This window comes from Scyliorhinus torazame, chromosome 1, assembly GCF_047496885.1.
Source record: "Scyliorhinus torazame isolate Kashiwa2021f chromosome 1, sScyTor2.1, whole genome shotgun sequence".
Lineage (NCBI taxonomy): Eukaryota > Metazoa > Chordata > Chondrichthyes > Carcharhiniformes > Scyliorhinidae > Scyliorhinus > Scyliorhinus torazame.
The window spans coordinates 85,383,067-85,398,501 of record NC_092707.1 but is presented as its reverse complement, the minus strand read 5'-3'; the positions used below and the strand labels follow the sequence as shown (position 1 = coordinate 85,398,501).

The window sequence follows — 15,435 nt, the reverse complement described above, 5'->3', positions numbered from 1 at the left end:
GCCGGGATCGAACACGGGTCCTCGGCGCCGTGAGGCAGCTGTGCTAACCACTGTGTCGCCCTAGTCCTTGAGCATATTCAAGGCTGAGATTGCTGTTTTTTTGGATTCAGAAGGAATCAAAGGATATGGGATTGGGTGGGAAAGTGAAGTTGAAGTCACAGATCATCCATGATCTTACTGAATGGCGGAGCAAGCTAGCCAGACCATGCAGCCTACTCCAACATCAGTGTTCAGAGCAGTATTCCAGCTGGGAATAAAGGAACAGGACTTTGGTTAAGGGGAAGAGTAGAAACCCAAAGGTCAATGAATCAAAACTACCTTGCTCCTGTGTACATTCTTATGGGAAGGTGATATAAGATAAGTAGCTATCCCGACACAGGATTTACCCACATGTGTGTGGGGAAATCTCAGGGAGATGGGAAAGATCAATTAAGGTCAATTGTTCATTCTTAATTCACTGTCACTTCACTGAGGTGGCTTGGCAGTTTTTCTTCTTGCACTATAGTTTTACTGGTGTCATTCACTTTGCATACTTCAAGCCATTCGGGTCCTTTGGAATGTTACAAGGGGAAACACTTTGAATTATCCGAGGCAGACTATCTCTCATCAAACTCAGGATGACGAATGTCCGACAGTATTTCATCCCGACGTTAATCTACTACATGAATATTGCTACTTTAATCAGCAGTCGTGCCTCGAGCAGAAAGGGAAATATGATCCAACCTTTACGTAAGTGGCAGTGTGTGATTTGTTTTAAATTCCGGGCGTCAGTCAAACGTAATGTAACTGGGCCAAGGGAGAGGAGTACCGATTAATTTGCCGAACAGTACCCCCTCTGTGGGATTGTGTTTGTCACATGGGCGTTCTGGATGAAAGCAGATTTTTTTTAAATAAAGGACAGACATTCCTGTTCTTCATCGTTCAATGTTCATCAGGGACCAGCCTCCGTCAGTCATTGAGACATGGTCGATGTAACATCATCATTTTTTTAAAAAGGAACTAATCTCAGAAATGAGTTCTGCCATAGCAAAAAGCGACTCCAAGACGTCCCTGTTGAAATGTGGAGCCAGGAGAGGGGACTTGCAGGTGGAGAATGCGCCCCGCAGGCGAGGCTGCCGCGACCGCGTGGACTCGGATGCTGAGCGCGGCCAGTGGGAGTTGGCGGCTGAGGAGCTGGCGCCGGCGGGCGGATCGGCCAGGGGAGCCGGCACCGCGGCCAGGGCGAAGGCGAGCAGGAAGCGCGGCACTGCGGGCAAGCCGGCGGCGGCGGGTGGCCGGGCGGAGCGGCGAGCCGGGCACTCCGGGGAGGAGCGCAAGGAGCGGGCGGCCGGCAAGGTGGTTCGCTGCACGAAGGGCGAGGGCCAGCCGGCCGGCTCGCCCCCCGGGCGGCAGAGGAGCGGCAGCGAGTGCTCGCTCATCACCGGCTCGCCATCACCCTCTTCATCCAAGTCCAGCAAGGGGAGCAACCAGTCCGCCGACCGCCAGCCCGCAGTGCCAGACCTGAATCCCATGTTAGACTCGGTGTTCGGCCAGGTAAATATATCCCTCCCTTCTCCCAGCTCCTGGTTTGCTTGGGAATAAATGTCCTGATTGAGATTAAATGTCCTGTTTGGGATTAAATGCCCTGTTTGGGATTAAATGTCCAGTTTGGGATTTAAAATTCTGTTTGGGACAAAATGTCCTGTTGGGATTAAATGTCTAGTTTGGGATTAAATACCCTGTTTGGGACAAAATGTCCTGTTGGGATTAAATGTCTAGTTTGGGATTAAATACCCTGTTTGGGACAAAATGTCCTGTTGGGATTAAATGTCTAGTTTGGGATTAAATACCCTGTTTGGGACAAAATGTCCTGTTGGGATTAAAAGTCCTGTTTGGGATAAAATGTCCTGTTTGCGATTAAAAGTCCTGATTGAGATTCAAAGTCCTGTTTGGGAGAAAATGCCATGTTGGGAATACATTTTGGGGATAAAATAGCCAATTTCCCCCTCCCTCACACAGATATTTTTAAAAACCTCATGGTCAAATATTCATTGTGCGCTGGGAAATAGTCACATATGTTTGACTAAGTGTACAGAGTATATTTAAATATATAATTGGCAAGGGGATGGAGAATGTCCGGGGCGACTCACGGGTCGAGCTATAAGGTGACAACTATTTAAGAGTTTCTCTCTACTTCTGCCCCTTGGTTGCAGAAACATTCCCAATCCCAGCAAACTAGACAGTCACACCGAGTGTTTATTCTGGAAGTCCAGTCTGTGAAAACGTCCTTCCCTTATCTCACAGTGTGAGTCCCCCACAACACATTGGCTTAATTTATGAATTGATTCAATTCTTAATGTATTCGTTTGATTTTATTGTTCTGGCCCTAGAGCTCTGTGCTATTTGAAAGTTGCCTGTCACCTTTACCCTCCCTGGGATGGTGACTTGACGTGGGGTGTGGGGGGCTGGGGGGGGGGGGGGGGGGGGCTGCGTGTGGGTCATGACCCTGTGATTGTATCAACCTCTCTGCAAATGATAGTTAGGATAGGCACAGTGGTATCAATCTCTTCGCAATGCACACCGAACATTATCTCACAAAATCGGCAGAAGGTCCATTTAAAAATGTCAACGTGCGGCAAGTTTAAGTTCTTGGCGGATTGAGTGGTCCTTGTTCAGACTTCAACTGCGATCCCTAACGTGCACTGAAACTCCAGACAGCGATGTTTTTATACAGTTGCTAACCTCTTTCCGCACCCACTTCTGTGCGTGTGTGTGTGTGCCCTTTACTGGTCGGCTCCGGGCTGAGAGTGCTGCCTCCGCAGTCTCCTCTGCCCTTCAGACAGGAGGCTTGCTCAGGAAGCTGGCCCCACGCTTGCCTCACCGCCCCAGTGTTGGGACAAGATGTGAAATGTAACGGCGGGCCAATTAAAGGGGCAATGCCTCCTGGCGAGATCGGGAGGAAAGGGGAAAGTGACAACGAATGAGGGATGGGGAAGGAATCCAGATACCTCACCAACTCAGTGCGGGTGGGGAGCTGGACTATTTTACTATGTAAGGCATCACTTCCGAGCACACCCGGGGTCCGCACTTGGACTTTCCAGCAGAGATCCTTGGATAGTAATCAGGAGTGGGCAATCTGGATCTGATATACCGGCCCCTCACCTGATATACCGCCACCCCCCCCCCCCACCTGATATACCGCCCCCTTCCCACCTGATATACCGCCCCCTTCCCACCTGATATACCGCCCCCCACCTGATATACCGCCCCCTTCCCACCTGATATACCGCCCCCCACCTGATATACCGCCCCCTTCCCACCTGATATACCGCCCCCTTCACACCTGATATACCGCCCCCCACCTGATATACCGCCCCCTTCCCACCTGATATACCGCCCCTCACCTGATATACCGCCCCCCTCCCACCTGATATACCGCCCCCCCCCACCTGATATTCCACCCCCCCCCCCCCCATATACCGGCCTCCCACCTGTCATACCGGCCCCTCACCTGATATGCCGGCCCCCCACCTGATATTCCACCCCCCCCACCTGATATTCCACCCCCCCCCCCACCTGACATACCGGCCCCCCATCTGACATACCGGCCGCCCACCTGATATTCCACCCCCACCTGATATACCGGCCCCTCACCTGATATACCGGCCCCTCACCTGACATACCGGCCGCCCACCTGATATTCCACCCCCACCTGACATACCGGCCCCCCACCTGATATACCGGCCCCCCACCTGATATACCGGCCCCCCCAACTGATATACCGGCCCCTCACCTGATATACCGGCCCCTCACCTGACATACCGGCCGCCCACCTGATATTCCACCCCCACCTGACATACCGGCCCCCCACCTGATATACCGGCCCCTCACCTGATATACCGGCCCCTCACCTGACATACCGGCCGCCCACCTGATATTCCACCCCCACCTGACATACCGGCCCCCCACCTGATATACCGGCCTCCCACCTGATATTCCACCCCCACCCCCACCTGATATACATGCCCCCCCACCTGACATACCGGCCCCCCACCTGATATACCGGCCTCCCACCTGATATTCCACCCCCACCCCCACCTGATATACATGCCCCCCCACCTGACATACCGGCCCCCCACCTGATATACCGACACCCACCTGTCATACCGGCCCCTCGCCTGTCATACTGGCCCCTCACCTGATATACCTGCCCCCCCCACCTGATATACCGACACCCACCTGTCATACCGGCCCCCCCACCTGACATACCGGCCCCCCACCTGATATACCGACACCCACCTGACATACCGGCCCCCCCACCTGACATACCGGCCCCTCACCTGATATACCGGCCCCCCACCTGATATACCGGCCTCCCACCTGATATACCGCCCCCCCACCTGATATACCGACCCCCACCCGTCATACCGGCCCCTCACCTGATATACCGGCCCCCCACCTGATATACCGGCCCCTCACCTGATATACCGGCCCCCCACCTGATATACCGACCCCCACCCGTCATACCGGCCCCTCACCTGATATACCGGCCCCCCACCTGATATACCGGCCCCCCACCTGATATACCGCCCCCCCCCTGATACACCGCCCCATCACCTGATATACCGCCCCCCCCACCTGATATACCTGCCCCCACCTGATATACCGCCCCCCCACCTGATACACCGCCCCATTACCTGATATACCGCCCCCCCCACCTGATATACCGGCCCCTCACCTGATATACCGGCCCCTCACCTGATATACCGGCCCCTCACCTGATATACCGGCCTCCCACCTGATATACCGGCCTCCCACCTGATATACCGGCCCCCACCTGATATACCAGCCCCCACCTGACATAGGGCAGCACGGTAGCACAGTGGTTAGCACAATTGCTTCACAGCTCCAGGGTCCCAGGTTCGATTCCGGCTTGGGTCACTGTCTGTGCGGAGTCTGCACATCCTCCCCGTGTGTGCGTGGGTTTCCTCCGGGTGCTCCGGTTTCCTCCCACAGTCCAAAGATGTGCAGGTTAGGTGGATTGGCCATGATAAATTGCCCTTAGTGTCCAAAATTGCCCTTAGTGTTGGGTGAGGTTACTGGGTTATGGGGATAGGGTGGAAGCGTGGACCTTGGGTAGGGTGCTCTTTCCAAGAGCCGGTGCAGACTCGATGGGCCGAATGGCCTCCTTCTGCACTGTAAATTCTATGATACCAGCCCCTCACCTGACATACCGGCCCCTCACCTGACATACCGGCCCCTCACCTGACATACCGGCCCCTCACCTGACATACCGGCCCCTCACCTGATATACTGGCCGCCCACCGGATATACCGGCCCCTCACCTGACATACCGGCCCCTCACCTGATATACCGGCCCCTCACCTGATATACCGGCCCCTCACCTGACATACCGGCCCCTCACCTGACATATCGGCCCCTCACCTGACATACCGGCCTCCCACCTGATATACCGGCCCCCACCTGATATACCGGCCCCCACCTGACATACCGGCCCCCCCCACCTGATATACCGGCCCCCACCTGATATACCGGCCCCCACCTGTCATACCGGCCCCCCCCACCTGATATACCGGCCCCCACCTGATATACCGGCCCCCACCTGTCATACCGGCCACCACCTGTCATACCGGCCCCCGCCTGTCATACCGGCCTCGCACCTGATATACCAGCCCCTCACCTGATATACCGGCCCCCACCTGACATACCGGCCCCCCCCCCCACCTGATATACCGGCCCCCACCTGATATACCGGCCCCCACCTGTCATACCGGCCGCCACCTGTCATACCGGCCACCACCTGTCATACCGGCCCCCGCCTGTCATACCGGCCCCCCACCTGATATACCGGCCCCCCACCTGATATACCGGCCCCCCCCTGATATACCGGCCCCCCCACCTGATATACCGGCCCCTCACCTGATATACCGGCCCCTCACCTGATATACCGGCCCCTCACCTGATATACCGGCTCACCCCACCTGATATACCGGCCCCCCCCACCTGATATACCGGCCCCCCCAACTGATATACCGGCCCACCACCTGTTATACCGGCCCCCCACCTGTTATACCAGCCCCCCACCTGTTATACCAGCCCCCCACCTGTTATACCGGCCCCCCACCTGATATACGTGCCCCCCCAACTGATATACCGGCCCCCCACCTGATATACCGGCCCCTCACCCGATATACCGGCCCCTCACCTGTTATACCAGCCCCCCACCTGATAAACCGGCCCCCCACCTGATAAACCGGCCCCCTACCTGTTATACTGTCCCCTCACCTGATACACCGGCCCCCCATCTGATATACCGGCCCCTTACCTGACATATCGTCCCCAACCCCACCTCAGGTTAACTGTAGCGACCTCAGTGTAAAGCAAAGGTCAGAAATACAGGGTGGGATTCTCGATTGGCTGACGCCGAAATCGGGAAATGCGATAGGTTCCGACTTTAAAATCGCGGTGAGTGCGGATTTGACGCCAAATCACTATCCTCCGACACCTTGACAGCGGCATCAATGCGGAACGGAACGCAAGTACAGTAAACACCGTTTGCACGTCATTAGCAGGCCTGATCCGGTATTCTCCGGGGCCTCCGCGGTTCTCCGCCTTCTATGGGCCAAGTTCCCAATAGCGCAGTTCACGTTTGCTTTTCAAAATCGTAAAACCGCCGGCATGACTACTGAGGGAGAGAGAGGGGGTATGGAAAGTATCCAACATCGCCATAGTTTGCTGACAGTTGTGCCGCTGGCCGGGGGGTTCTGATGGGACTGGGGGGGTGTAGCAGGGGGTGGCCATTAGGAGGGCTGTGGGGTCGGGGTGGATGGGCACGGGGCACCATTGCCACAGCTGGCCAGGCAGCTATGCAGCCGCGCACTCTGCTAATGGCCTGCTATGACCATAAGGCCATGGGTCGTACAAGTGTCCGCAGGTCATGGTGCCCTCTGGCCCCAGCCAACCCATCAGCTGTGTGGGCACGCTCCAGCGTGACCAGTGCCATCTTGTTGGCTGGGATGGTGTGTGTGTGGATTGCAGTGTGTATATGTGGCTGCAGCTTGTCAGCCTCCCACGTGTCAATCACAGACACGGTGAATCCCGCACCATTCTGCATTGGAATCGATTGTGTTCCATGTGGTGCTGGTGCTAGCCCCTCCACAGTTGCTCAATCGATCCAGGTTCGGCGCCAGTTTTTCTGTCGTGAAAGTCCACAGATTCTGCATTGGCGTCAGCACTTAGTCTCGGAAACAGAGAATCCCGCCCACAGTATTAATTGCCAGACTTCACTGCAAGGAACTGTGTCACTGAGGGAGAGTAAATCGTCAAGCATGTTTAGGGAATTTTGATGAAAGTATGCCAGACCAGTGGTCATTGTGCAGCCAATGTCTGTCTCTCGGTGTACTCTGTCATGTCTGCAGACTGTTGGTGATCAGTGGAAACCAAGGTCACCTTAACCGCACAAACGGCTGTCTTAAGATTGCTTTCTTGTAATGAATCCATCATGCATCACTTAACCTAGACAAACCTGGGGAAAGCAGAGGGCTACTCATATTGCCACAGTCATTGGGTAAGGCCAGGCAGGCTAGCAGTAGAGGTAAATTAAACCGTCCCTCTCCATATAGGTTTAAGGTGTACAGTTTCAAGAATTTCAGTTTGATTTAGACTGCAAGGTGCATGCTGTATCCATGTTACGGTCTTGCGAGATACTGTCTATTCATTTTGAGAAAGGAAATAGATGGCAATACAATGATATGGGCAAGTTTACCACTGATCATGTGAAGCGGTTACTCATTAGCCAAACATTCACCTTTCTTCATTTCAGTTTTAACCCATGTTGCTTGCTCTAGAGCTTGTGTTAATAATGAATATGACTGAGGTTTAATTCTATCCCTTTTATAAAATATTACAGCACAGAAAGAGCCTCCCCGGTAAGGCTGTTCAGGATTTTAAGTACTTCTATCAAGCCACCACTCAATCTTCTAAACTCCAGCAGAAACAAGTCCAGTCTTTCTAACCATTCCTCATAAGACAACCCACTCATTCCAAGTACCAATCTAGTAAATCTCCTCTGAACTACCTCCAATGTATTTACATCCATCCTTGACCAAAACTGCACAGAGTATTTGAGATGCCTCACCATTGTCCTGTATAATTGAAGCATAACATCTTTATTTTTATGTTCAATTCCTCTTGCAATAAAGGATAACATTCCATTAACCTGTCTTACCTACTTGCAGATCCTTCACACTAACCTTGTGACTCATGCACTAGAACACCCAGATCCCTCTGTACTTCAGAATTCTGCAGTCGTTCTCCGTTTAAGTAATATTCTGCTTTTTTATTCTTCCTGCCAAATTTAACAACTTCACCTTTTCCCACATTATGCTCCATCTGCAGATTTTAGCCCAGAGTCCTGTGGCATCTAAGTCACCTCCTGCCTCAGAGCCTGCTCACCATGGGAGAATATCCTGCATTTTCTGCACATCCCACATCCCTCCCTCTCCCGGCCCGAACTACCATAATTTTCTCCTTGACCTCCTTTCTTCCCCCCATCAACCTCTGGATTCAAAGGATCATTTCTGCCATCTCCACTGCAATGCCACCGCCAAACATCTTCCCCTCCACTGTCCTTTCAGCATTCCAAAGGGACGATTCCCTCCCTGACACCCTGGTCTGCCCCTCAGTCACCCTCAACACCCATCCCCTTCCCACCGCACCATTCCGTGCAAACGCAGGAGACATAACACCCACCATTTTATCTCTTTCTTCACCGTCCAAGACTGCTAGCACTCTTTTCAGGTGAAGGAGCAATTTATGAGGCCCTCTTTCAATCTAGTTTACTCTATTTGCTGCTCACACTGTTGTCTTTCCTATACTGGGGAACCAACACTGCTTTGCAGAACACCTCTGTTCAGTTCACAGGCATGACCCTGAGCTTCCAGTGGCCTGTCATTTTAATTCTCCACCTTGCTCTCACACTGAATTCTCAGTTCTTGGCCTGCTGCACTGTTCCAATGAAGCTCAACAGAAGCTCGAGGAAGTGCACCTCACCTTTCAATTAGGCATTTTACAATCCTTGGGGCTGAATATTGAGTTCAACAATTTCAGGACAATCTCTGGCCCATTTTGTTTCCTATTTTTTCTGTTTTTCTCTTATTTATTATCAGCGCACCTGCTCTGGTCGCATCTTTTGTTTCTTTTTTTTTTTTGTCTCATCACCATTCTCTTTGGCCCTGGAAGATTTCTCCTGTCTTTCATCCTATCACAGATCTTCCTTTGTCCTAAACCCATCTCCCCCCCCACCCGCCACCCCACCCCTTTTCAAAACTATTACATTTCCGACTTCTGATGATTGGGCACAAACCTAAAACATTATCCCCGTTTCTCTCTCCACACATGCCATCATTTCATGTATAATTTCTCCTGTCCCTGTTTCGCAGGGACTTTATAATTCACACACTCAAACACTTAGATCTCTCTCTCTGCACTTGTTCTCCATTTAAGTAATGCTCTGTTTCTTTATTCTCTTATATAAATCAGATTATATTTCTGTCCAGTTTGCTCTCATAGTCTTAACTTTTTAAAAATCAATTTTTGTATGGACTTTTGCTGGTTTCTAAAACATTTCCAATCCTCAGAGTTACTACTATTCTTTTCAAAATTAGAAGTCCCTTCTTATAATCTCACGTTATCTTTAACCTGCTTTAACCATGGCTGGATTATCTTTCTCCCTGAGATTTCGATTTTCAATGGGATATATTTTTAAGAAACATTTTAAATTGTTTCTTTAAATGTTCCCCATTGTGCAATAGCTTTTAGTCGTTACCCGATCAACCTCAGCAGCTCTTCCCTCATACCTATGTAGTTGACTTTGTTTAAATTTAAGATCCTTGTTTGTGATAGGAATATGTTGTTTGCAAACTTAATGTGGTGTTCAGTTACATTACGATCACTATTTCTTTGTGGATCTCTTACTGTGACATTACCATTTAATCCTGTCTCATTGCACAATATTAATCTATAATATCTTTATCCCTAGTTGGTTCCACAGCATATTGCTCCAGAAACTGTTGCAGAAACTTTCTATAAGTTCATCTTCTAGACCACCTTCACCAATTTGATTGGTCCAGTCTATATAAAGTCCCCTAACAACGTGCCTTTGTTACAAGTTTCAATAATTTCTTGTTCAATGCTTTGTCCAGTGGCATAACTACTGCTAGGAGACCATTAAACTACTCCCATTGGCATTTTCTGAACTTTGCTATTCCTAATCTCCACCCATACTGATTCTACTTCCTATTTTTCTGAGCCAAGATCCTTTCTCATGAATGTCCTGATATCATCTTTAAATATCAGAGGTATCCTTCTTTTTCCATTCTGTCTGACTATTTAAAATGTTGTGTAACCTGGAATGTTTCTTTACCAACCTTGGTCACTGTGTAACCATGTCTCTGCCATGTGCTTAGATCTAAACCATTTCACTTTTCATATTGTGGATACTCCATGCATTCACATAAAGTGGCTTCAGTTTTTTTTTTACTATTACCGTTAAACCTTTTTGCACTATTACCTTTAAACACGCTGTCCCTTCCTGTCCCACTCATCCAGAGATTTTTACTCACATCAATATACTTTTCTATTACCTCAACTTTTATCTTCGGATTTCTAAAATTCCCTTCATCTGAGCCCTCTTCCGCCTCTATTAGTGTAAGGCAATTTTCTCCATCTCTAATCATATTTGCTGGTGCACTCTTAATTTGTATGCTCTGTCCCTCCCTGTCACACTTGCCTGCATCACTACTGCCTTGTCCTTTCTCTCTAGCTTTCCAAAGCTCTCCTCACATGAACACTCCCATCCACTATTTAACTTAAAGCCCCCTCCACAGCCCTAATTATATGACTCACCAGGACAACTTGCCCCAGCACGGTTCAGGTGAAGTCTATTCCAATGGTACAACTCCCTCTTTCCCCAGTACCACTGCCAGTTCCCCATGAAACAAAACCCATTTCTCCCACAACAATCTTTGAGCCACACTTTCAACTCTCCAATCTCATTTACCCTATGCCAATTTGCTCATGGCTCAGGTAGTTATCCAGAGATTATTACCTTTGTGGTTCTGCATTTTATTTAAGCCCCTAGTTGCTCATACCCACTCAGCTGAACTACTTTCTCAGTCCTACCTATGTCACTTTCTCAGTCCTACCCCAGTCCCTCTCCAGCCCTGAGGAGCTGTCCTTAACCCTGGCACTGGGTAGGCAACAGAGCCTTTGAGGTTCAAGTTCACACCTGTGGAGAACAGTTTCGATCCCCCAGCTATACAGTCCCCTACTATATCTGCATTCCTTTTTAACCTCCCCTACTTAAATGACCCCTGCACCACAGTGCAGTGGTCAGTTTGCTCATTCACTTTGCAGTCCCTGCTCTCATCCACAGATGTAGCAAGAATCTCAAATCTATTGGACAATTACACCACCCGAGGCTCCTCCATTGTTACCTTCTGGATCCTCACTCAGTCATACACTTCTGTTCTTGACCATGGACCAGATCAGAAGTGCCTAGTATCAGGGGTATGGTTACCTCCTGGGACAAAGTGTCCAGCTGCTTTTCCTTCACCCTGATGTATCACAATGTCCAAAGCTCAGACTCCAGCTCATCCACTCAGAGTCCAGGTTCCCCTTGATATTGCCATAGATCAAACTGGTGTCCACCAGCCCCCCACATGCTACAGCTGCAACATATCACCTGCTCTCTCATTGTCATTACATTTTATTTAACTAATTATATATAACGTTTAGAAATATCACTCAACTGTCACCTGTACTTATATTAAGTAGTTTAACTAGTTAAGCTATAAATTCAATGCAAAACCTATACCTCTCCCAATACCAGTTTAAACTACTGACACACATCATGGGCGTCATTCTCCGACCCCCCGCCGGGTCGGAGAATGGCCGTTGGCCGCCGTGAATCCCGCCCCCGCCCCCACCGAAGTCTCCGCTCCCGGAGATTGGGCGGGGGCGGGAATCCGGCCGCGCCGGTTGGCGGGACCCCCCGCTGGATTCTCCGGCCCGGATGGGCCGAAGTCCCGCCCAGGAATTGCCTGTCCCGCCGACGTAAATCAAACCTGGTATTTACCGGCGGGACCAGGCGGCGTGGGCGGGCTCCGGGGTCCTGGGGGGGGGCGCGGGGCGATCTGACCCCGGGGGGTGCCCCCACGGTGGCCTGGCCCGCGATCGGGGCCCACCGATCCGCGGGCGGGCCTGTGCCGTGGGGGCACTCTTTCCCTTCCGCCTCCGCTACGGCCTCCACCATGGCGGAGGCGGAAGAGACTCTCCCCACTGCGCATGCGCGGGGAAACTGACAGCGGCCGCTGACGCTCCCGCGCATGCGCCGCATTTCCGCGCCAGCTGGCGGGGCAACAAACGCCATTTCCGCCAGCTGGCGGGGCGGAAATCCCTCCGGCGTCGGCCTAGCCCCTCAATGTTGGGGCTAGGCCGCCAAAGATGCGGAGACTTCCGCACCTTTTTGCCGGCGCGATGCCCGTCTGATTTGCGCCGGCTTTGGCGCCAGTCGGCGGGCATCCCGCCGTTGGGGGAGAATTTCGCCCCTAGTGTGTCATAATCTTAAAACTCACCAACCCCCCAATCACCTATCTGCTCAGCTAATTAATAACTTTGAACACTTAAATCTGAAGAAAGTACAAAAAGCAGCACCGCCATCCCCTTGTGCACCAAATTCCCAACATAGCACCCATTCTTTGTTGGCTCCACTCTATGCTCCTATTCAGTGTTGTCACAAAACCCATCTGTTTTTATAAAGAGTTGGTGACTCGCACCCAATTTGCAACTGCTTAGTCAGCTTCCTGCTGCAGTAATTAACACTTAGTTAGACAACTTCTTTCCATTGATAGACAGATAGTGCCACTCTCAGGCAGCTTCTGTTAAACTGGGAGACACTGGAAAGGCTGGATTTACTTAAGGTCTATAAATCACCAGGATCAGATCTGATGCAACGGAGGATACTGACAGAAATGAAGCTGGAAATTGTAGAGGCATTAGCCATAATCTTCCAATTTCTCTTAGATACAGGGTGTTGCCATAGGACTGGGGAATTATAAATGTTGCACTTCGTTCAAAAAAGGTGTGAAGATAAGCCCAGCAACTACAGATCAGTCAATTTAACCTCGTTGGTAGGAAAGTTTCTTGGGTAATTTTGGGTTAATTAAGGAAAGTCGGTACAGATCTTCTAAGCCAATCCTGTTGAGCTAACTTGATTGAGTTTTTTGGTTAGGTAAAAGGAAAGGCTGATGAGGGCAATGTACATGACGTGGTGTATATAGATTTTTAAAAGGCATTTGATAAAGTGCCATATAGTCAGGTTGTCAGCAAAGCTAAAGCCCATGGACTAAAAGATACAGAGGCAGAATGGGTGAAAAGTTGGCTGAGTGACAGGAAACAGAGTGTATGGATGAACCATCGTTTCTGGGACTGGAGGGCGGGAGATAGTGGTGTTCCTCCGTGTTGGTATTAAGACCACTGCTTCTCTTGATCTATATTAATGATGTTTACTTGAGTGTAAGAGCACAATTTCAAAATTTGATGATGATGCAAACTTGGCAGTGGAGGAGGCTAGCGGCAATCTTCAGGAGGGCATAGAGAGGCTGGTGGAATGAGGGAACATGTGGCAGATGAAATTTAGCACAGAGAAGTGTGAAGTGATTTATTTGAGAGGAAGAATGATGAGAGGCAATATAAAACAACGGATATAATTCTATAGGGGGTTCAGGAACTGGGAGACCTGGGGAGCAAATGTATTCAAAAGATTGAAGATGAAAGGACAAGTTGAGAAAGCGAGTTTTTAATGGAAAACCTACGGGATACTGGGCTGTGGAGTTTAGAAGCTTAGAGTATAAAATCAAGGATTTATGATGAACCTTTAGAATCCACTGGTTCAGCTTCAACTCGAGTATTTTGTCCACTTCTTGGCTTTTTAGGGAGGATGTAAAGGCATTCGAGGTGGAGCGGCAAACATTCACAGGGATGGCTCCAGGGATGAGGGACTTCATTGATGTGGATTGAGTGGAGAGGCTGGGGCTGTTCTCCTCAGAGAAGGAAGGTTACGAGGAGGTCTGACTGAGGCGTTCAGAATCATGAAGGGTCGAGATGGAATAGACGGGGAAAAAACATTCCCCATTCGTAGAAGCATCGAGAACCGGAGGTCACAGATTTAAGATGAGTGGCAAAAGAACCAAAGGCGACGTGAGAAAAACAAGTCTTTACACAGCAAGTGGTTGGCATCTAGAATGCACTGCCCACCTATGTGGTGGAAGCGGATTCAATCAGAGCTTTCAATAGGGTATTGGATAATTATCTAAACAGAAAACATTTGCTGGGCCACAGGGAAATGGTGGGGAAATGGGGCGAACTGAGAATGCTTTTGCAGAGAGCGAGCATCAGCATGACAGGCTGAATGGCCTTCTGTGCTGTAATAATTCTATAAAATGGAGGAAGGACGTGCTGACAAACAGCCCAGCAGGCTGCAATGTGAACACTGGTTCCCTGTCAAGTGGCATTTGGGATTCCTAACTCCATCATTAGGACCTGTCTTTTCGGGGATAAAGGCCTGCTGCTTGTTTCAGGTCTCAGAAAGTTAGCACAGGCCGACTGGTGGAGTTAACCCATTTCTAGGTACCAGCTGGTTTTCTTTCCACAATTTGAAATTCATGGAGGAGTTACAACAAGACAAGGAGAGAGAGAGCTTGAGGAAATGGAAGAGGAGTGGTGGCTAGAGGGTTGGTATGGTAACCGTTGTACCTAAGTAATAAATTCAGATTTATCACATAATATATAATGACCTGCTTCTTTTTCTAATTTGCCTTTTAAAATGCTCTATTCTTTTTATTGTGTTTACTCTACCTGTTCCCTAAAGTGAGGCAAATGAAAGTGGTGGCTGATGTGTTCAGTAAGTTGGTTCAACGTTGACTGCAACTGGATGCAGTTAAACAAAAACAGGCTTCTGACACAGGAGATGGTCCAACACTGTTTTATTGAACTTCCTGATTGCTGTACATAGTCTGCTGTGAGTTGACACTCTATCAATCTAACTGCTAACCTCCTATTGGCTTGACCAGACTAACTCTCTACCTCATGGTGATAGTGCTCACTGACTTGTGCACTCTTACTATCTCAGTAGCTGTGTCCTGTAGAGAGAGGGAGAGAGTCTTAATGCCCTGTGTGCTTTATAGTGGTGGTGTCCTGTCTGGTGATTGGTTGTTATGTGTCGTGTGTGTTCATTGGTTATCCTGTGTGTCAATCAGTGCCTGTCTGCATCTCATTATACACGAGTGGATATTATGACAGCGACAAATGCTGGTTACTTCAAAGGATCACAATTTTAGGGGTCTTCTGTCACAACTTGTTGTGATTTACCTTGAC

General features: G+C 50.0%; 1 protein-coding gene across 3 annotated transcripts in view; it reads left to right on the top strand.

Moving 5' to 3' along the window:
* Window positions 1-759: 759 nt before the first annotated feature.
* LOC140409182 (calcium-binding protein 1-like) overlaps window positions 760-15,435 on the top strand; it is a 208,928-nt gene continuing 194,252 nt past the window's right edge. The window contains exon 1 of one of the 3 annotated variants that reach the window (XM_072497447.1): window positions 760-1,533. In XM_072497447.1, the coding sequence (XP_072353548.1) occupies window positions 1,012-1,533 (522 nt within the window). In that variant the 5' untranslated portion in view covers window positions 760-1,011. The remainder of the gene's footprint in view (window positions 1,534-15,435) is intronic. The other 2 variants (XM_072497429.1, XM_072497421.1) reach the window with 2 other exon arrangements.